Below are 22,526 nucleotides of genomic sequence, written 5' to 3'. Positions count from 1 at the left end.
AGAAATTTTTCCCGCTATAAGTACACCAGCAAAACTCCTCCTAATGTAGATGTTAAGTTTTACCAGCAAAAGCACTTCTATACTGGTATTACTGTATGTGCACTAGGGCTTTTGCTGGCATGGAAGTGACTTACTTCCCCTCCCCCCTCAGAAAGAAAGCACATCTCTAATCAAGGTTACTGTGCTGGCAAATGTTCCTAACTTAAGCCTGACTGTACTCTTTTTACAAGTACATCCAGATGCAGTTGCATGAGACTACAGTTAAGGCAATTCCCAGCTCTCCAGGCATGCACCCTCTCTGAAATGTAAACGCAAAAGTGTATTATTTTGCACTGCACAGAGAACTATACAATGTACGCTCACGGAGTTTGCCTTCTCCCTCAATGTGAAGGGGAATATGCAACAGCCTTTGCCCTGGAGTTATAATTTCCACACACTTCAGTCCAAACTTACTGGTTTAGATTAAACATAAAAGAAATGTATTAACAACAAAAAAATAGATTTGAAGGGTACGTCTACAGCGCAATGTTATTTCGAAATAACTAACATTTCAAAATAACAAAATGTGTGTCTCCACAGCATGCCATTATTTCGAAGTAGTGTTGAGATGAAGGACATTTTACTCCAACTCCTGTAACCCTCATTTTTTGAGGAGTAAGGGAAGTTGAGGGAAGAGTGTTCTTCCTTCAACTTCCTGCTATGTAGACAGGGCAAAAAGCTGAATTAAGCTATTTTGACTTGAGCTATACAATTGTTGTAGCTGATGATGCATTTCGTAATTTAACTTTTGCACTCCTGTGATTATAATGCATAGCAAACAGATCACATCAGATTACTTAGCAAATAAACAAAAACATACCTTACTCTTAATAAACTAGGTAAATTGGATATGAATAGCAGATTCTTGCCTTAATTGATGTTACAAGCAGGTTTGTAGATGCTTAAGGCACAAGCTGCATTAGCTTGAGTTTTTCAGATCTTAAAATCATATAATATTAGCACTAAAGGGACCATCAAGTACAGGCCCCTACCCTCACGACAGGACCAAGTACTGTCTAGATCAGGGGTGGGCAAGAGGGCCTCTGCGGGCTGGATCTGGCCTGCAGAGCTGGTGGACCCAGCCCAAAGAGGCCCTGCTGCTCCCAGGCCAATCAGGGCCTGGGGGCAGGGGAGTGCGGGAAGCCTTCTCTGCTCTGCCCCCACCCTAATTGGCCGGGGGCAGGGAAACATGCAAAGCCTCCTCCCACCCTGCCGGGAGCACATGGTGCCTAGAAGCACCAGGTGCTGCTTGCAGTGGGGGCAGGGAGAGCAGGGGAGGCTTTGCACACTCCCCAGCCCCTCATTGGCCTAGGCGCAGGGGAGCATGGGAAGTCTCCTCCCATGCCAGGGGCATGGGCACCTAGGGAGAATGTGGGGTGGGGGCAAAGTCACTTCCTCATCCCCAGATCAATCATTGTCTGGGGGGGAACCCCAAACAATCTTGGCTCTGCCCCTTCCTGTGCAGCCCAGGGCCAGAAATTTGCAGAGTACCCCCCCGCAAAGAATTATTGCCTATCCCTGATAGATGTCTAACCAACCTGCTCTTAAATATCTCCAGAGATGGCGATTCCACAACCTCCTTAGGCAATTCATTGCAGTGTTTAAGCACCCTAACAGTTTGGAAGATTTTCCTAATTTCCAACCTACACCTTCCTCGCTGCAGTTTAAGCCCATTGCTTTTCTCCTATCATCAGAGGCCAAGGAGAACAATTTTCTCCTTCCTCCTTATGAGACCCTTTTAGACACTTGAAAACCACTACCATGTCCCTTCTCAGTTTTCTCTTTTCTAAACTAAACAAACCCAATTCTTTCAGTCTTTCCTCATAGCTCTTGTTCTCTAAACCTTTAATTATTCTTGTTGCTCTTCTCTGGACCTACAGTTTCTTGAAACGTGGTGCCCTGAACTGGACACACTACTCCAATTGAGGACTAGTCAGCATAGAGTAGAGCAAAAGAATAACTTCTTATGTCATGCTCACAACTCTCCTTTTACTGCATACCAGAATCATGATTACTTTTTTTGCAACTGTGTCACACTGACTCATATTTAACTTGTGGTCCACTATGACCCCTAAATCCCTTTCAGCAGTACTCCTTCCTAGACAATCACTTCCCATTCTTTATGTGTGAAACTGATTGGTTGTTCCTAAGTGCAGTACTTTGAATTTCTCTTTATTAAACTTCATCCTATTTATCTCTGACCATTTCTCTAGTTTGTCCAGATCATTTTCAATTTTGACTCCATCCTCCAAAGCACTTGCAACTCCTCCCAGCTTGGTATCATATGCAAACTTAATAAGCGTACTCTCTATGCCATCATCTACATGGTTGATGAAGACATTGAACAGAACAGATATTGAACAGAACCCGTCCCAACACAGACCTTGTGGAACCTCGCTTGCTATGCCCTTCCAGCATGATTGTGAATCATTAATAACTACTCTCTGAGAATGGTTATTCAGCCAGTTATGCATCCACCTTATAGTAGCTCTATTTAGGTTGTATTTCCCTGGTTTATTGATAAGAAAGACATGCGAGATTGTGTCAAATGCACTATATTTGCCCTATTCCAGTCTTCTGGAATCTCTCCAGACTTTCATGATTTTTCAAAGATGTTAGCTAAAGGCTCAGATACCTCTTCTATCTGCTCCTTGAGTATTCTAGGATACATTTCATTAGGCCTTGGTGACTTGAAGACATCTAACTTTTCTAAGTAATTTTTAACTTTGTGTGTTTTTTAATTTTGATTTCTAAACCCTTACCCTATTTCCACTAGCATTCACTATGTTAGGCATCCTATCACCATCAAACTTCCTGGTGAAAATCGAAACAAAGAAGTCATTAAGCACCTCTGCCATTTCCAGATTTCCTGTTATTGTTTCTCCCTCTCCACTGAGCAATGAGCCTACTTTGTCCTTGGTCTTTCTTTTGCTTCTAATATATTTGTAGAATGTCTTCTTGTTATGTCTCTAGCTAGATTTAACTTGTTTTGTGCCTTTGCCTTTCTAATCTTGCCCTTGCATACCTATGGTGTTTGCTTATATTAATCCTTTGTAATATGACCTAGTTTCCACTTTTTATGAGACTCCTTTTTGATTTTTAGATCATGCAAGATCTCCTGGTTGATCCACAGTAGTCTCCTGCCATACTTTATATCTTTCCTACACAGTGGAATAGTTGGCTTTTGGGCCTATAATAATGTCCCTTTAAAAAACTGCCAACTGTCTTCATTTTTTTTTCTTGTTAGACAAGGTCCCATAGGAAGCAAGACTATCAGCTCTCTGAATTCATTAAAATCTGCCTTCCTGAAATCCATTGTCTCTGTTTTGCTGTTCTTCCTTCTACCATTCCTTAGAATCATGAACTCTATGATTTCATGATCACTTTCACCCAACCTGCTTTTCACTTTCAAATTTTCAACCAGTTCCTCCCTATTTGTTAAAATCAAATCTAGAACTGCTTCCATACTAGTATCTTTCTCAACTTTCTGAAATAAAAAAATTGTCTCCAATGCAATCCAATACTTTATTGGATAATCTGTGCCCTGTTGTGTTAGTTTCCCAACATATGTCTGGATAGTTGAAGACCCCATCACCACCAAATCCTGCACTTTGGATGATTTTGTTAGTTTTTTTTAAAAAGCCTCATTCACCTTTTCGGCCTGGGTAGGTGGTCTGTAGTAGACCCCTAGCATGACATCTCCCTTGTTTTTTACCCTTTTAATCTAACCCAGAGACTCTCAACAAGTCTGTTTCCTATGTCCATTTCCACCTCAGTCACTGATGACAAATGACCACCACCCACCTCTCTCCATCCTTTTTTGAACCCCCCTTAAGATAGCTGAAGGCTGCCATCAAATTCACCTTCATTCTTCTCTTCTGTAGACCAAATCCCCCATCCTGTCCTCATAAGTCATGTGCTCCAGCTCCCTAATCATTTTGGTTGCCCTCCACTGGACTTTCTCCTTCTGTAATGAGGGGCCCAGAATTGGACACACTATTCCAGATGTGGCCTCACCAGTGCCAGATAAAGGAGAATAATCACTTCTCTGGAGAGTAGAGACAGAGACAGATCTCTGGATCTTCTAGCAATGTTCCTCCTAATGCAACCTAATATTCCATTCGCCTTCTTGGCTACAAGGGCACACTGTTGACTCATATCCAGCTTCTCATCCACTGTAATCCCCATGTCCTTTTCTGCCAAACTGCTGCTTAGCCAGTTGGTCCTCAACCTGCAGCAATGCATGGGTTTCTTCTGTCCCAAGTGCAGGACCCTGCACTTGTTCTTGTTGAACCTCATCAGATTTCTTTTGACCCAATCCTCCAATTTGTCCAGGTCACTCTGGACTCTGTCTCTACTCTCCAGAGTGTTTCTACCTCTTCCCCCTAGCTTAGTGTCATCCTTGAACTTGCAAATGGGTGCAATCCATCCCCTCATTCATCAATAAAGATATTGAACAAAAATGGCCCCAGAGCCGATCCTTAGCACATGACCGCCAACCAGACATCAACCTGATGATCGCTATCCGCTGAGCCTGACAAGCTAGCCAGCTTTCTATCCACCTTATAGTCTGTTTATCCAATCCATACTACTTTAACTTGCTGGCAAGAATACTGTGGGAGACCATATCAAAAGCTTTGCTAAAGTCAAGGTATATCATGTCCATTGCCTTCCCCATGTCCATAGAGCCAGTCTATCGAGCAACAAATAGCCCCTTTCTATGAACAAAGACCAGGCTTGTTACTTTGTTCCACCCCACCGTACTCACACAACCTGCATGATTACATTGAATTCTTATTTTTAATTTTTCTCACGTCACAAGAAGTACTTCGTTTTTGTCAATCTTATAAAATGCTCAGATCAAAGCAAATTTTGTCATGTTACCCAATCCCTGTCATTTGCCACTTCTCCCAGTAAAGGTTCTGCCCTCAGTTTTTATTATAGCATCACTCCAGATGGTTTGAGTCTGATAAAGCATGATTCAATTTATACACTCTAACACATTTGTAGAGCTTCTATGAGTTTCTAATTTGGGACAGACTTAGTAGATTTTAAAAAACAAAGTCAGTGGTGAAAGATCATTTTGCCCTTTGCTCTTCTCTGAGGCTATTAATGGGTGTATTCTCATGGCGGTTTTTATCATGCGGACATCTGTCTGGGAGAAACTGTGCTGAGACTACCACCTCCTGTAAAATAAACTACTGCAGACATCCAAAGATAATGACTTTCAGTCACTACTGACCTTGGCTGTAGTAAAGAAGAAGTGAAAGGTTCGATGTCTCATTACCAATTATGAGAGCAGTCCAAGCCTGCTAGTAAGTCTGTAATCTTATGGAAAAGGTTTTCTTTCTAAAATAATATTCAGACTTTCCCACATGCAGAGAAAAAAAAATCTCATTACGCTTCCCTGATAGGACTGAAATCTACAGGAAGATTTCTTGTGGCATTTTATGCTGGCTGTGATAGAGGATTTATGTCTATGTCACTCTGGCCACAAGTGGAAAATTATACTTTTATAGCGTAAACTACTGCAGCTCCTTCAGGTCCTGAGTCCATTTCCATTGAAATCCAGGATCCAGTAATAATTAAACCTTAGGTCAGAGAAAACTAGAGATGACAGTGGATACATTCGTTTGCTAAGAAACCAAGAATTTTTTCAGGGTAATAAAATAATTCTTAAAAGGATACTGTTTCCTAATTACAAAAACTTATGAAAGAAAAGCAGTATAATCACTCAAATTTACACCCATGTAAGCCCACAGGTACTAATCCAGAAGTGCACTGGCTTTTTTTGGGAAGGCAGTAGTGATCTTGAGTAGTACATTTCTCCTGCTGGCATGGATGGCGAGCTATCTCCTGCAATCTTCCCCTCCCCACCCCACCCCACTGCATTCTCCTGCCCCACCTGCCACCCATGCATGATTTATAAGGGCCGGGGGGGTCCTTGCTATCATCACTGGCAGTCACTTCCTGCTGACAAGTCACTCTAACCCCACTGCACTGCCACTCATTTTTTTTTTCCATCCACATGCAGAATAAGTTTTGTTGTTTGCATTGAGGCACATGCAGATGTGCACACTAATAGAAACACATGATGCGGGCTGCGGGTACTCTGCTAATCAGGTGGGAGGCACCTGACTTAGCTCTCATGGGTGGCTGCCGAAGCTCTCAGCTAATAGGGAATACTTTCCAAAGGAGATGTTTCCACATGGTGCCTTTCCCCAAGCACTCCTGCAGCCACTAGGAGCTGTAGGGGCAGTGCCTGCAGAAAGAAGCACATGGAGACTTCCCCACCTAGAGCTGTACCCCAACTCCCTTCCCTGAATCCCACCCTCTTCCAGAGCCGGTACCCCTTCCAACTCCGCCAAACTCCCACCCAGAGCCTGCACCCTTTACCCTCTCCTACTCTCCTGCCTCAGCCAAGAGCCTGCCCTCAGCAGCCAAACTCCTTCCCAGACCTTTAGGCAAGGGGAGGGGGAAGGAGCTTGGATGGGAGAGAAGTGCAGGCCCTGGGCATTCTGGGCACCACCAAAATTTCTCCAAACCTGCTGCCCCTGCCTGCTGGAAGAGGTTGCTTTCTGCTTGTGCACAACTAGGGTATTTCAGTTTTCAAGGATCCTGATGTCTCAAAGCACAGAAGACCAGATTGTGGTTGGGCCTTGTACAAAACGGAAGGTGTCTTCCTCTCCCTAGACTCCAGAGAAGAGGCCAGTAATTGTCACAGTGCTCTCCTGAGTGCAGTGATTTGCATGGCAAAAGCACTAGTTGCCACAGAAGGGGCAAGGAAGGGCAACCGCCATACCCCTTCAGCCTTGATCAGTAGAGCTGGCCAACTACAAAATAGAAAAAACTTAAACAATATCATATAGTCTAGTAGCACCTTAAAGACTAACAAAACATGTAGATTGGATCATGAGCTTTCGTGGGCACAATCCACTTCTTCAGATGACTATGGGTCAAGTTTTTCCCGTTACAGACTAACTTGGCTACCCCTCTGAAGCCTTTTTATAAAAAAGAAGGGCATGCTGCATAAAGGTGTCTCGTTCTAATTGGGCAGCATCGCTCTGCATCCTTCCTTGCTTCATTCCTAAGAGCACCACTTAAATAGCGCAGCCTAGCTTGCGAGTTAAGGATTCGTGCAAATTGAAATATTCTGTCAATTTGCACAAATGGAATGGATAGGCGGAGCTGAGGGAAGTGATGTGGGAGCCTGCATACGAGTGATCTGAATAAAAGCCTGTTTTAAAGAGACACTCAAAGTGTCTCTGTAAAATACTTTTATTTTAAATATATCAAAAAAAGTTGTATTCAGCTACCAGCTTTGGGGAATGATGCTATGTGACGTGAGAAGCAACACTCAAGGCCAGAAGGTCAGAAATGGGCCTTGCATTTTTTAATTTGTTCTGTCTGCTGAAAATAAAAATAGGTCAGACTAAATTACAGGAACCTTTCTTGCTTGCCTCTTTTTCTCTTTTGTGCCTCCTACTTTGTGGCTGTGCAAGTGTTCACATCCTGGAGTAATATTAAATGTTGCCAGCAGCATTCCTGATACAAAAGGAGAAACCTGGATATATTTACCTAGGATTATCAGAAATGTTATTTCAACTGCTAGAGTAAGCAGCCATCAGAAACACAGTCATCAGAAACTTTGCAGCTATCTAATCACCCACATATCACACACCAAAAAAACACATTAGAGCTTTCCAACCCTCAAATATTAGTATAGTACCTAGTAGACATTTTCTTCCTTACCTAAGATTCAAATTCAATGTTAGTCTTCCGAGTTCTCCAACAAGCAGTACAGCTGGAATTTCCACTGATGTAAATCAAATAAGAGACAAACCTAGCATTATTTACAGATTTTATCCAACTCCAGCTAACCAAACTTCCCAGTTAATAATGAATATCCATATTTTTTTCTAAGCAACTTAAATATTAACACTCACAAAACTTCCATAAGGGACGGGAGCAAATATTTGTATCTCCTTTATACAGTTGGGGATGGTGATGTAGAGCATTTAAATGACTTGTCCAACCAATGCCGCATGGAGTCTGTCAGATGTCTACAGAAAGTACACCAGACTTATTTAGTATCATAAAAATGGATCATTGCTTGTTGCCATTTGTCTCTGAGCTTTTATTATCTGAGGTAAAATACAAAACAATTTTAGCCTAAGAAATCACTCAGCTCCCCAATAATAGCCTTGTTTTTCACTCCAGGTTATTGCTCAGAGAATATCTATAGAAAAATTAATTCTCAGCTAGGGTTGTGTTAATCCAAATTCTAGAAAATGAGAACAGTTTTAATCACTTGGCATTTACTATTTAATTCTGTTTTTTTCTGATTCTTACAGGACAAAACTTTGTTCCATCCGGTAAGCAACAGCTGCATAGATTGCAACCCAGCTGAGAAGAAGATTTTCATGAACAGATGTGATCCTTTATCTGAAACTCAGCAGTGGATTTTTGAACATATTAATATGACTGTTTTAGAAAAATTTAACAGCAAGAACAGTTCCTAGGAGAAAAAGAGATTACATACAGATTGCAACTGCATTTTGGCCAGCATCTGGGTCGAAGGAGTCAGGAATTAAATTTCCTAGATCCAGGAAGTCTTTTCTGAGGATTAAGCAAATGCCACGGCAAAGGCCAATGGGCAGTCATTGTGGATGTACAGTATCTGAAGAACTTGGCTGAGAGTCTCACCAGATGCTGAGAACTTTAGGCTGACAATTCCCTTGCTGGCCAAGGGGAAAGTTTATTTAAAAAACTTTTCAAAACATTGAGTTAATAAATTGAAACAAAATTCTAGAGTTTCTCAGGTCAAATCCTGCTGTAGTGAGTAGTTATGAATGGATGCTATTAGGCGGGGTGGGTTTATGGTGTGCATGACTGCTCTGGAAACCTGCAGAAATCACAGGTTATGAACTAACCACACTGGTGGAATGTAAACAGTCTCCCAGCACTCTGGACAAACTATATGATCTGGTGCCATTCTCTTAATAAAGGTTGGGTTAAGCAAGATTAACCCTCAGATTGCTGATGATGATTTTAAACACTTCCCCATTACATTCCCTTCATTACCAAAATAGGAATGACAGAAATATAAGAGTTTTGAATTATGTTGCAATGAAGCATGAAATAGATCTCTAAGATTTCAAAAGTCCCATTTTTCCTCAGCATTTGAAAAAGTGCATCAAAGCAATTAAATCAGATTTCCATATATGATACAATTTACCTAATACTTATCAACTGAGATTCAAATCTAGCCTCCATTTAAATTAAAGGCCCAAAGAACAAGGCTACCAAATCTTTAAGTCAGTCCATAGCAGGTATAACACCAATAATAGCAGCACAATGCAAGGTTTGCAGAAAGGATTTCCCTTGAAAATCTATATTTACTTTTCTGGTGTTTTTATTAGAACTAAAATTGCTTTAAATCAAAATATTCAGAGACATAAGAGGCATTAAGAGTGACAGATTATATGTTTACTGGAAGTGAGGAGAGACTATAGCCAAACAAATATTGGTACTCTGGCATCAGCTAAAAAGTGTTGGCTCCCTGCAATGCAGCTTACAGGATTCTTCAGGAATTAGAAGAGTTTTAGGGAGAGGAGATATTTTTGTTTTTGCAAGGGATGAAGGGTCCTGTAAAATTAGGTACCTGTTTTGTAGAGAACTTGATGAAATCCATTGTAAAAAACAGTTTGAATGTGCCACAGTTTCCAGCTAAAGGCATTGTAAATTTCTGGCTGTTAAGGAATTAGGAAATGAAAGCAAGTATAAAAATTAAAAAGTTCAGTATTTTGACCTTTTAATAGAAGAAATAAAATTATCTAACCCACCACAGAATTTTCTTGCAATGATGATCATTGTGGCATATAATGTCCATCAGCTCTTACATATTTTTGACATGGTCAAGGATAGAGTTAGAGGCTTAAAAATTTATTTGGAGACCTATTCTTCTTCCTCATTGGAAATCAACGAGTATCAGTGTAGAGAGTTCTGAAATTTCTAAAATTAAGCACATTTAAATGACCTGATCTTACTTGAAACAGGGACCAACAGATGAAAGCACCATGAATTCAGGTATTAAAGCCTACAAGAAATGGCTGTAATAGTACTTGTCACTTTCAAAAAAAATGTATGAAATTAATCTGAAAACTTTGATTTTTTTTATGTTGATAGAAATGTGGCAAACTAACCAAAATGTTTATATTTAAACTGTGCAGCCTGACAGCTGAAGGTGATTTTGTTTATTGCTCTTTCAGTTGTCTCTGTGCAGAGTAAGGTTGTACGTGGATGATGACTGTTGTCCCTAATTTTGTGCTGTTTGTGGTCATGGCTTCCAAACTGTAGGTCATAGGGACACTTTAGGAGAAGCATGTCAGATTTGGAGCCTTCAGAATGCATGTCCTGGAAAATCAATGGTATGAAATACAACTGTATGTTGGAGACTTGCAGTAGAGTGAGTAAAGATCTATTTCAAATGTTCAAGGAGCAATCTGTCTGTAGAATTAAACTATTCCCAATACATATTTAAGAAAAGATTTCAATCTTCAGGTCTCTTATGCCAGGGTACAGGAGACTGAGGAGAGGTTGATGATACTCATATATATATATATGAACCAGACAGGTCATTACAGACTGTCAGCCCTCTCAGCTGCAGGAATCCTAGCACAATTTATTTGCATTTTGAGCATGAGGAAAAAGGATTTGAAAATAGAAGAAAAATTGATGTCTAAAGTGTGAAGGTGAAAATGAAATCCCTAGACTATCTATTTGAACTTACCCCAAATCCTCAGAGCCATGCTATCAATAGTTCATGTCTGAGATGGTAGGGGCAAGGGAGAATTCCTCTAAATTGTTTCATCGCATTTGGCTAAGCATTTCAGCTTAAATCCTTCAGTGTATGAATGTATCCTAATTGTCTGATGTTTAAAATATTTAATGGGCACTAGACTGCTGTTTGCTAAAGACATTCCATGCCTCTTCCAGATGCTCAATATTTTTCTGGCTTTAAACTAACCTCTTCCACAGGAAAACTTCCCATTATTTGCAGTTAGACAATATTTGTGAAATCTGTCAGTTTTGTTAAAATTCATCATTTATCAATGAACAAACTTCCACGTAAGTAAGATTAAGAGCTTTTATCAAAACATAAAAGTGCTCCAAATAATGTTTTTATAAGAAGAAAGCCAGTGCAGTTTCATATAGTGAAATTATCAGAAAGCCCATTGTGTATAGTGTCTTGAACAAGGCACCCTAAATGATCCTAAGGGATAAAAATTCTACCATAGATCCAGACCACATACAACTGAAAGTTGAAAGCCAGATTCTTTGCCTCTCTCTATCCCCTTTGCAGAGGCAGCGTAAAAGGACCAGAAACTGGCTCTATCTTCCCTGCTGAAGATTCCTTTGGTACTCGGGAATTGTCAACAGATGTAGAGTAACACAGCTGGCTTCTCTATTTCCAGCCATCCCTTATCCTCACACCTTCTGTAGTCTTTTGATTGAGAGGAGAGGAATATGTTGAAGCCAGAGAGGAATGGAAAGGAGGATCAGCTGGAGCATGCTAAACTCTAGGACCCTCCGCCAGTTGATCACAGCACAGAATCAGGAAGCCATAAGCAGCTCTCCAGCACCATTAGTAGCTACTGCTATGCTGAGTAAAACACTGATGCATCAGAAAAAAGGGGTCTAAGAGAGTGAGGCTGTTACAGCTAGCTCCACACTTAAAATTTATTCCAAAAGTTTAGCTCATGCATATTTAAGACATTATCACATTTGTGATAATAGGTCTTCAGAATGGGACATGGCTGCAAAAACAATGGCTCCTTTACCAAAAAGTTTTAGTCATAACTGTCATCTGCAAATGAGAGATTTTGTGACTTGAAGTTAAACTGAGTCAAATCCTGTCTTGAATACACAGGCTACGTCTACACTGCACATCAATTTTGAAATAAGCTATTCCGGAATAGTTATTCTGAGGGGCCATGTCTACACTGGCATGATTTTGCGCAATAACTCTTTTGCGCAAGAGTTCTTATGCAAAAAGTCTTCCAGAAGAGAGCGTCTACACTGGCATGTGCCTCTGCGCAAGAGATGTGCTTTTGTGCAAGAGCATCCATGCCAGTGTAGATGCTCTCTTGCGCAAGAAAGCTCTGCTGGCCATTTTAAACCATAGAGCTTTCTTGCACAAGAAATTCATGTTGCCTGTCTACACTGGCTTCTTGCGCAAGAACAGTTGCACAAAAGGACTTATTCTTGAGTGGGAGCATCATAGTTCTTGCTCAAGAAGCACTGATTTCGTACATTAGAACGTCAGTGTTCTTGCGCAAGAACTCTCTGCCAGTGTAGATAGGCAGCAAGTTTTGGTGCAAAAGCGGCTGCTTTTGCGCAAGATCGCACCAATATAGACACAATGTAGACAAATAGTTTATTTTGAAATAGCACATCTACACTACAGAGCAACCTCAAAATTAGTCTGAGGCAGGTTTCCCTAATGTAGACGTGCTATCTCAATTTAGAGCCCCAGGAGGCACTGGGGAGGAATAACTTAGAATGGCCCTCAGAGGGGCTATTTTGAAATAAGGCATGCGTAGATCTCCCCTGCTGCTATTTTGGAATAGGATTTATTCTTTTAGAATGAGGTTTACAGATTTTGGAATAAGCCGCTGGTTATTTCAAAATTATTTCAAAATAACAATGGCTATGTAGACTCTCGCATAGTTATTTCAGAATAACAGCTATTATTCCAAAATAATTTTGCTGTGTAGACCTACCCTTAAAAAGCTTCCTTGGGATCTCAGTAGCATTTCATGGTGATTTTATGTGTAGAAATTCTAAACGTCTTCCACAGCCATATCCCTTCCACACACAACTCTCTCTCCCCTCCTCCTCCCCCCAAAATTGCACAGCTCGAAGGGCAGAATTAAAAATAAATTCTGCTTTCTTTATTGCAACCGGAGAACCTGCTGAATTGTTCAGTATCAGCATGCAACTCTCCAAAATGGCAGATCTGGGTTCTTCGAGAACTCCTACTAAGCATGTAATTAAAAAATCACTTCAAATGTTGCATTTCTTCATAACTTATACAAAACTCTTACAAGCATTATTTAGAGTTAGTCCTACATATAATGAAAGTTGATGGACTTATGCCAGTTTATGCCAACTGATTATCTGATCCCATATTCTGTTTCTAAAAACACAGGGTTTTTTGTGAGGATTCTATTTACATGATCATGAAAATAAAATCCTTATAAGAATTTTTCAATTCTTGCTGTTCGTTCTTCATGTTAAGGTTATTAGATCTATTTGTGACATCCAAAGGTAATTGCTGCAGAAATTATGATGTAACAAAGGATATGACCTTAACTAAAAAAAGTGGAATAAACAACATCTAAAACTGATAAATCAAGCTCTTATTTTCATGCAAATATCCCAAGTCATAAAATAACAAGGGAGGGGCGAGAGATGAATAAAGTCATGTCCGCACAGCTATTTCTAAACAGAATGATTTTCAAATGTTTCAAGGAGGCATCAGCAGCTCTTTAGTCTCTCAGAGTGATTGACATGTCAGAGAAGTAATCTTGCTGCAAAAGTCCTGATGTTGTGACAAGATTTCACTTCTTATTAATAGTTATCTGATTTGAGAAATGTAAGGTTGTTTTTAAGACAATGCTTTCAGCAATCCCATTCTGATACAATGAGTAAGGCTGTTTAACAGTATAACATAACACATATTTCTATATCTGAATAAGATCAGTTTATAGACAAAATGCTCCTTAAATATCTAAATAAATGTTTAGTCTTCAGAACAGTTCATCATAATACAGATATCTCAGTTTAAAAGAAAATGGACATGCATTTCTTAAGTGTCAATGGAATATAAACACATACCAAGTAAAGTAAAATTCTGGGGCCATGGAAAACCAGTTTTGAAAGATTCAAAGTAGCTTACTGAAGTGAATATACTGGTCTTAGTCCTTTTCAGAAAGGAAAGGTGCCCGCATCACAATTGATGACAATTTGCATTCTTATTGGCAGTCTCATCAGAAGCTGAAGAATGAATAAGACAAAGACTTCATTACCCTTTCATCTTATCCAGTTAGATTGGGGGGAAGCATGTTAGCAGGGGGCATTATGAGGTTTGCACAGGGTATACTTCTTTATCCAGGATTTTATGTAAACATACAAAATCTAAATTAAATCAGAAAATTAAAAAGAAAAAATATCTTTTAATATCAGTGAAGTCTTCAAGCGGAAAAACTGATCTGGGGCAATTTTGTGATGGGTACTAGACATATATGGTTCATGAACTGATCACAAAGTAGAGACTGGATAAAACTGAACCAGAAAACCTAACTTGCCTAGCTGGCCCACAAATCTGTGCTGTATCTGTTGGTTCAAAGAGCACAAGACCATCAGAATTTTTTTATACACCATTTTGGAGAGCTTATCTCTGAAACAAAGAATCAGCTTCCATAAATGATCTCACAGTATACGCCAAAGAGGAGTTTTAGTTTGGAGTTCCAATAATATTTAAGGTAGTGGCAGTAATGGCTGCTGGTGGAGATGCTGGTTTAACAGGGGAAAAAACCTTGGCTCCTCTGCAGACAGCAGTCAAAGGTTCATTGGACGACTTGTTCCCAAACAAACATCCTCACCTGGAAAATCTTTGAATAAGTAAGTAATATAGCTATCTTAGTGGTTCTAGCCTATGCAGTATTTTCTAATTTTCTTAACTGAGGTTTGGTACATTTGTAGTTGATGGCATTTTAACCAACTCTGTCCTTCATGTAATTGTCATAGGGGAGTTTTTGTAACCTTATGGTATTACCTGTGAGTATTCTGTGAGCACAATACACAAGAAAATGGTTTAAGCAGGAAAAAGCAACTTTGTCATTTCAAATGTTAAACTGAATAGTAACTTTTAGCTAGAGATTAATTGAAACATCTCAGATGCTTCCCAAAGTTCAGTGTAGTTCAGAGGACATGTCTGTGTAGTTCAGAGGTGTGTATTTTCAAAAAAGAACTTTCCACCATAGTGGCTAGTTTTGTCAGATATGTTTGGCGACATCTGGCTCTCTTAGATATTTATATTTACTATTTTACAGTTCCCAAGGCAATAGCATACCATTCTGTGCAAATAAAAAGCAGTTCTTCCCATAAAGAGCTTACAATCTAATTTCAAACGATGATGGAATGAAGACAGTAGGATGGGGGTAATGAAAGAAAGGACAGGCAAAAGCAATAAGACTATGGTGTGATTCAGTTATCGTATGTGCAGAGCACAGTGAAACGGGTTATTTTTTCAATTATGTACATAAATATGTTTAAGGATTTACTACTTGTAGGCATCTAGTAGAATTGGATCTTTTGGGGGAGGGCAAATAAAAGGGAAGTCAATGGTGTTTTGGACTGAGCCAAGTATGTTCCAGTGTTGCAAGTGACATTGAAAAATGGCACAGTGATGGCTGTTAGAGAAGCAGAGACAGACCAGGCATTGAAGTTGACATACGTAGAGTGGAGAAGATGTAAGGGGAGATGTGATAAGTCATTGTTAAGTAAATGATGCCAAGTTTCATGCAAACTTGGTTCTCAGTAACCTCATTCATAAACCTTTTTCACATATGAGCCCATGACTTCCCATCTTGAAAGAATCACAGACAAACGAAGGTTGAGTCTGTCCACTTCTCACCCCTGGGCATCCCCCGTGAGATTTACACAGTACAAACTGTATATAATTTGTCTAAAAATCCCAAATGACACTACAACTAGAATAAAATAATGAGTGGGGCTTCCAGAGACAGCAGAGATTGACTAGGGCCATGATTCATTCAGTAAAACTGAGAGGTTGCTAGACTAGGGAAGCGACAGGAATAAACCTAAATTACCTGAGTCACAAGCCTAGAGAGAGGAATTTGTGAAATTGAATGGTGAGGAGGATATAGCTTATGAATTTAGTTGGAAAAGGAGAGAATAAGTAGATAGCTCAGCATAGGTAAGGACTATGGGTCACATTAGCTTTTTATACTCCCTGATTGTGAAGGGAGTAAATACATGGCTTCCAAGGCCAGAAAGGGCCATTGTGTTAATCTTATTTTACATCTTGTATAACATTGATCATAGAATTTCCCTTTCCCCCCAAAAAAAATTCCTAGAGCATGTTGTTTAGAAAAACATCCAAACTTAATTTAAAAATTGACAGAGATGGAGCATCTATCAAGAACTTTCTTGAATTGTTCAGTAGTTAATTATTCTCACTATTAGACAAATTCAGACCGGAAATAGGATATATTTTAACTTTAATTAACAGAAAAAGATACATGATCCAGTGAAAGTTGAAGAGTCATTTATTTAAATAATTGTTCCTCATCTGGTTATTTATGGACTGTAATCAAATCAACGTGTAACCTTGGGGGGAGGGGATTACACTAAAAAGACTGAGTTCCTTGAGCCTATTAGAAGGCAGATTTTCTAATCTTTTAATCATTTTTGTGGCTCTTCTCTGAATGCTCTCCAATTTGTCAACATCCTTCTTGAACCATGGGCATCAGAAAAGGACACAGTATTCCGAAAACAGTCCCATCAGTGCCAAATACAGAGGTACAATAACCTTTCTACTCCTACTTGAGGTTCCATTATTTGTACATCCCAGTATTGAAGCCCTTTTAGCAATAGCATTGCACTGGGTGCTCATGTTCAGCTGATCATCCACAACAACCTTCTTTTTTCAGTATCGCTGCTTCCCAGATTAGAGTGTAAGTATGGTCTTTGTTCTTTGTTCCTAGATACAGTTTTACTTTCATTCTTATTAAAGCCTTATTCGTTTCCTTGCTTTCAGCTTACAAAGTGATTCAAATCACTGTATCAATGACCTATCCTCTTCAATATTTATCACTCCCAACCCCACCCCCATTTTTGTGGCAAATTTTATCAGTGATGGTTTTGTTTCATTCCATCTCATGCATAAAGATGTTCACTAGTGTACGCCCAAAAACCTGTCTCTGTGATGTCTAAATGATTATTCCTTGTTTATAGTTTAATTTTGACATCAGTTAGCCAGTTTTTATTTAATGTAATGTGCGCCGAGTTAATTTTATATCTTTCTAGGTTTTTAATGAAAATGTCATGTAATACCAAGTCAAATGCCTTAAAGGTAACAGAGTTAATATAATAGATTTCTATATCGACCAAACATATTATATCATGAAAAGGATACTAAGGAGTTAGATAGGATCTGCTTTTTCATAAACCCATGCAAATTGGCATTAATTATATTTATCTAGTTCTGTTTCTGCTACTCCATTATCTTGCCCAGGATCTATGTCAAACTGACAAACCAATAATTTCCTGAGGTATCCTGTTTACCCTTCTTAAAAATATTGACATAACATTAAATTTCTTCCAGTCTTCTGGAACATTCCAAGTATTCCAAGACTTATTGAAAATAAACACTAATGGTAGAGCAAAATCCTTGGCCAGGTCTTTTAAAGCTCTTAGAAACAAGTTATCTACAGGGCTGATTTTAAAATATCTAACTTTTAGTAGTTGCTGTTTAATATCCTCCTGTGACACTAGTGGAATGAACATTTTTATCATAAAATATTATTACATGATCTGTTTATTTTTAAACACAGTAAAGAAATATTTATTACGCACAGTAATACCTTCTAGGCATTATTTATAATTCTACTCTTTCCATCTTATAATGGACTTATACCAAATATCCTAAGAAATTTCCTTACTGTCCTTAACTCGGCTAGTCATACATTTCTTGTGTCTCTTTGTTTCCCTTATCAATTTTCTACAATTCCTAGCTTCTGATTTTTATTCAATGATATCAACTTCCCCTTTCTTCCATTTATTTATTTTATTTTTATAGATGCCTTCAGTAAAGCATTTGATACAGTCTTATGTGACCTTCTTATCAATAAAGTAGGGAAATACAACCTAAATGGAGTTACCATAAGGTGGGTGCATAAATAGTTCGATAACCGTTCTCAGAGAGGTTATTAATTGCTCAGAGTCATGCTGGAAGGGCATAATAAGTGCAGTTCTGCAGAGGTCTCTTTTGGAACCGGTTCTGTTCAATATCTTCAATGATGTAGATAATGGCGTGGAGAATACACTTATAAAGTTTGCAGATGATACCAAGCTAAAAGGGGTTGCAAGTGCTTTAGAGGACAGAGTCATAATTCAGAATGATCTGGACAAACTGGAAAAATGGTTAGAGCCGTGGTCCCCAACACGGTGCCTGCGGGCGCTATGGCGCCCGCGGGGGCATTTCCATGCGCCCGCCAGGTGCTCAGGGCTGGCCTGGCACCGGGCGCATGGCGGGGGGAGCGCCGGCCCTGGGCACGCGCCGCATGGCTGGGGGAGCGCCAGCCCCGGGCATGCGGCTATGGGGGGGCCGCCCCCGGGGCGCAAGTGTCCCCACCCCCTGGCGCCCGGCGGGCGAACGGCCACGCCCCCAGGCGCCCGACAACCTTGAAAGGTTGGGGACCACTGGGTTAGAGGTAAATAGGATGAAGTTTAATAAAGAGAAATTCAAAGTACTGCATTTAGTTGCTTTCCATTCTATATGTGTGAATATTTCTTCCTGTCTAAGGAGGAGTACTGCAGGATCTAAGGGTCATAGTGGATTACAAACTAAATATGAGTCAACAGTGTGATACTGTTGCAAAAAAGGCAAACATGATTCTGTGGTGCATAATTGGGAGCGTTGTGAACAAGACACAAGAAGTAATTCTTGTACTCTGCGCTGATTAGACTCAGTTAGAATATTGTGTCTAGTGTGGGCACCACTTTTCAGAAAAGATGTGGAGAGGGTCCAGAGAACAGCAACAAAAATGATTTAAGGTCTAAAAGATGTGACCTATGAGGGAAGACAGCATATGTCACTCACACTGAAGTCAGACAGCTTTTTTCCCCTACACATTATAGATAGGTTAATCTCTGAAATAAAGCGATATTCTTTTCCCTTTATTTCAAGCATCAACCACTGGAAACACTAGATGCTTATTCCTGTCAAACCTTTTATAACTAGTCCATCACTAATCTGCAGGAACAGGTCGGTAACCAGAATTTTCCAACAGGCTCATTTTTATAATGACAAGAACAACTGTAGAGACCAAAATCCACTAATTACAAAATGTATCAAAAAGCAGACTCAAGTGGGGATTTGTTGGGTGACCAAGCCAGCACTGAGTTTTGACTTGTCATATTACCTTGGGATCATGCTTTCTTCTCAACTTTAAAGGTTTATCTCTGAAAGCTGTTTGTATCACAAACTTTTCTGGATGGAGAAGAAATGGTTTCCAGATGTACCAGGAGCTGCCAATCCTATCACAACTACGTAGTTCTGCTTACTTGCAGAGGCAAGATTATGCAAGTTGCTCTCCGGGCATTCTCTCTTTAACCCTTTAACAGTCACCTGGTGTCTTCATCACCAGTCTTTCTTCAGCATCAAAACTTCCAGTATTTGCATTCTAGGTATCCACCCTCTGATTATTCTTTATTGGTTATCTTAGTTCCTGGCAGAGGTGAAGGTTAAGAGACGATGGTCCTTCCTTTTCCCTCTCTTCTCATCAGGATAAAGGAATATTTCTTCAAGGTAATATGACTAAAGATGCTTTGACCTCTTCATGACCAGATCAGCTTCTGGCAGCTTGACATCAGCTTCCTGGAGCACAGGTCTCCACTCACAGGGGAACTTCACATGCTGTCACTTGCTGCACTAACCAGTGATCCACCACAGTAGTGGAGCTCAGGTCTCCGATTCTTAATCCTTCTGCAGAATCTGTCTCTGACACAGAAGAAGCTGTCATCCCAATAGGACAGACATTAATATTTTACTGAGAAAGGAAGAAGATTCCATAGGTCTAGCAGCAGGTATTCCATCTGCTCTTATCTCCATAAAGTAAGTTCAACTTTGAAAAGGGACATGCGTGTTGTTGTTTTTTTAAATCTTATTCAAAAAGTCTGCTTCCTATATGTCAGCGGTTCCCATCCTTTTCCAGATGGGGATCCATTTTGACAATTCAGGAAGACTTGGTGACCCAAGGCAATTCAAAAATGGGGGGGAGTAAAGGGGGCAGAGCCATCTGGGGAGACACTTGGTGACCCTTTTGAAATGTAATGGTGACCCATATTTGGGTCCCGACTCATAGGTTGGGAAACCCTGCTATATGTATTTGGAGTTGCATGTACTTCATTGGTGACTAAATTAGTCCTGCAGCATCAGCAGAGCTACGAGGGACTGGGTTGGATGTTTCTCATCTTGTGTATTATAAATAGAATTGCACTCAATTCCAATCAGACACACCTGTGAAAATACATTGAAGTGTTATACAACTGTGACTATAACTCACTGATGAGTGTGTTAAAAGTACTGCTGTGTTGATCTACAGAGGATAGGAATGTGTGTCAACTTGAGTTCCAAATCCTTAGCTCAAGATGTAGCTGCAAATGATCTTAGTTTTAGAGTGCCTCTAAACTGTCTACCAATATGGTGGCTGCTGCAGATGCACAGGAAAGAAAGAACTCAGCTTGACTCCCAGAACTCAAGTTGAATTTGCAGAGCTGGCAGCTAAATCACTGGAATATCGCCAACATGGAACATCACAATGCCATTTCTACAAAGTCAGTTATAGACAGCCATACATGAACAGGCACTTAGTCCACTGAAGGAACTCATAGGATGGTCGAGGAAGAAAGATTCCTCACCGAAGTTTAACAGTTTTCATGAACAAGTCTGACTTCAAAGGCTGGCCTCTAAGACTTCGGTTTCTTGCCTTCTTACGATGTAATCCTGCAAGTCAGAGCCAGATATCTCCCCAAGGGTCCAATTCTCCATCTATACTCTGCTAAGGTAATCTTTACATCTGAGATGTTGGCTGAGTCTATTGGGATTCTTTTAGCTCTTCCCCCTATTTTACAGAAATTCTTTTCACATCTGACAGCTTTGACCATATGAAACTATTGATCAGAGTGAGGAGTTTTCTTCCTGTGGTTTGAATCATAGAATCATAGGACTGGAAGGGACCTCGAGAGGTCATCGAGTCCAGCCCCCCGCCCTCAAGGCAGGACCAAGCTCCGTCTACACCATCCCTGACAGATGTCTATCTAACCTGTTCTTAAATATCTCCAGAGAGGGAGATTCCACCACCTCCCTTGGCAATTTATTCCAATATTTGACCACCCTGACAGTTAGGAATTTTTTCCTAATGTCCAATCTAAACCTCCCTTGTTGCACTTTAAGCCCATTACTCCTTGTCCTGTCCTCAGAAACCAAGAGGAACAAATTTTCGCCTTCCTCCTTGTGACACCCTTTTAGATATTTGAAAACCGCTATCATGTCCCCCCTTAATCTTTTTTTTCAAACTAAACAAGCCCAGTTCATGAAGCCTGGCTTCATAGGTCATGTTCTCTAGACCTTTAATCATTCTTGTCGCTCTTCTCTGTACCCTTTCCAATTTCTCCACATCTTTCTTGAAATGTGGCGCCCAGAACTAGACACATTACTCCAGCTGAGGCCTAACTAGTGCAGAGTAGAGCGGCAGAATGACTTCACGAGTTTTGCTTACAACACACCTGTTGATACAACCTAGAATCATATTTGCTTTTTTTGCAACAGCATCACACTGTTGACTCATATTCAACTTGTGGTCCACTATGACCCCTAGATCCCTTTCCGCCATGCTCCTTCCTAGACAGTCGCTTCCCATCTTGTATGTATGGAACTGATTGTTCCTTCCTAAGTGGAGCACTTTGCATTTCTCTTTATTAAACCTCATCCTGTTTACCTCTGACCATTTCTCTAACTTGCTAAGGTCATTTTGAATTATGTCCCTATCATTCAAAGAAGTTGCAACCCCACCCAGTTTGGTATCATCTGCAAACTTAATAAGCGTACTCTCTATCCCAATATCTACATCATTGATGAAGATATTGAACAGTACGGGTCCCAAAACAGACCCTTGCGGAACTCCACTTGTTATCCCTTTCCAGCAGGATTTAGCACCGTTAACAACTCCTCTCTGACTACGGTTATCCAGACAATTATGCACCCACCTTATCGTGGCCCTATCTAAGTTATATTTGCCTAGTTTATCAATAAGAATATCATGCAAGACCGTATCAAATGCCTTACTAAAGTCTAGGTATATGACATCCACCGCTTCTCCATTATCCACAAGGCTCGTTATCCTATCAAAGAAAGCTATCAGATTAGTTTGGCATGACTTGTTCTTCACAAACCCATGCTGGCTATTCCCTATCACTTTATTACCTTCCAAGTGTTTGCATATGATTTCCTTAATTACCTGCTCCATTATCTTCCCTGGGACAGACGTTAAACTGACCGATCTGTAGTTTCCTGGGTTGTTCTTATTCCCCTTTTTATAGATGGGCACAATATTTGCCCTTTTCCAGTCTTCTGGTATCTTCCCTGTCTTCCATGATTTTTCAAAGATCATAGC

The 22,526-nt window shown here is 40.1% G+C and overlaps 1 protein-coding gene and 1 long non-coding RNA gene across 10 annotated transcripts in view; one reads left to right on the top strand and one right to left on the bottom strand.

Annotated features, from left to right (window-relative positions):
* The window catches only part of GALNTL6 (polypeptide N-acetylgalactosaminyltransferase like 6), an 826,316-nt gene extending 817,449 nt beyond the window's left edge, over positions 1 to 8,867 (top strand). For all 3 annotated transcript variants that reach the window (XM_089777920.1, XM_075930206.2, XM_075930205.2), the window contains one exon: positions 8,394 to 8,867. In XM_089777920.1, the coding sequence (XP_089634046.1) occupies positions 8,394 to 8,561 (168 nt within the window). In that variant the 3' untranslated portion in view covers positions 8,562 to 8,867. The remainder of the gene's footprint in view (positions 1 to 8,393) is intronic.
* LOC102454898 (uncharacterized) overlaps positions 1 to 22,526 on the bottom strand; it is a 105,997-nt gene that overhangs the window by 15,100 nt on the left and 68,371 nt on the right. The window contains exons 1-2 of one of the 7 annotated variants that reach the window (XR_016349434.1): positions 7,986 to 8,378; positions 7,792 to 7,855 (exon numbers count right to left, since the gene is read on the bottom strand). The exons of the other annotated variants lie outside the window; for them this stretch is intronic. This is a non-coding gene — a long non-coding RNA (uncharacterized LOC102454898). Of the gene's footprint in view, positions 1 to 7,791; positions 7,856 to 7,985; positions 8,379 to 22,526 lie in introns of those variants that run through there. 7 annotated transcript variants of the gene reach the window in all.

This window comes from Pelodiscus sinensis, chromosome 4, assembly GCF_052426305.1.
Source record: "Pelodiscus sinensis isolate ZL-2025 chromosome 4, ASM5242630v1, whole genome shotgun sequence".
NCBI lineage: Eukaryota > Metazoa > Chordata > Testudines > Trionychidae > Pelodiscus > Pelodiscus sinensis.
The sequence above is the reverse complement of the archived record's forward strand: the minus strand, read 5'-3'. Positions and strand labels throughout refer to the sequence as shown.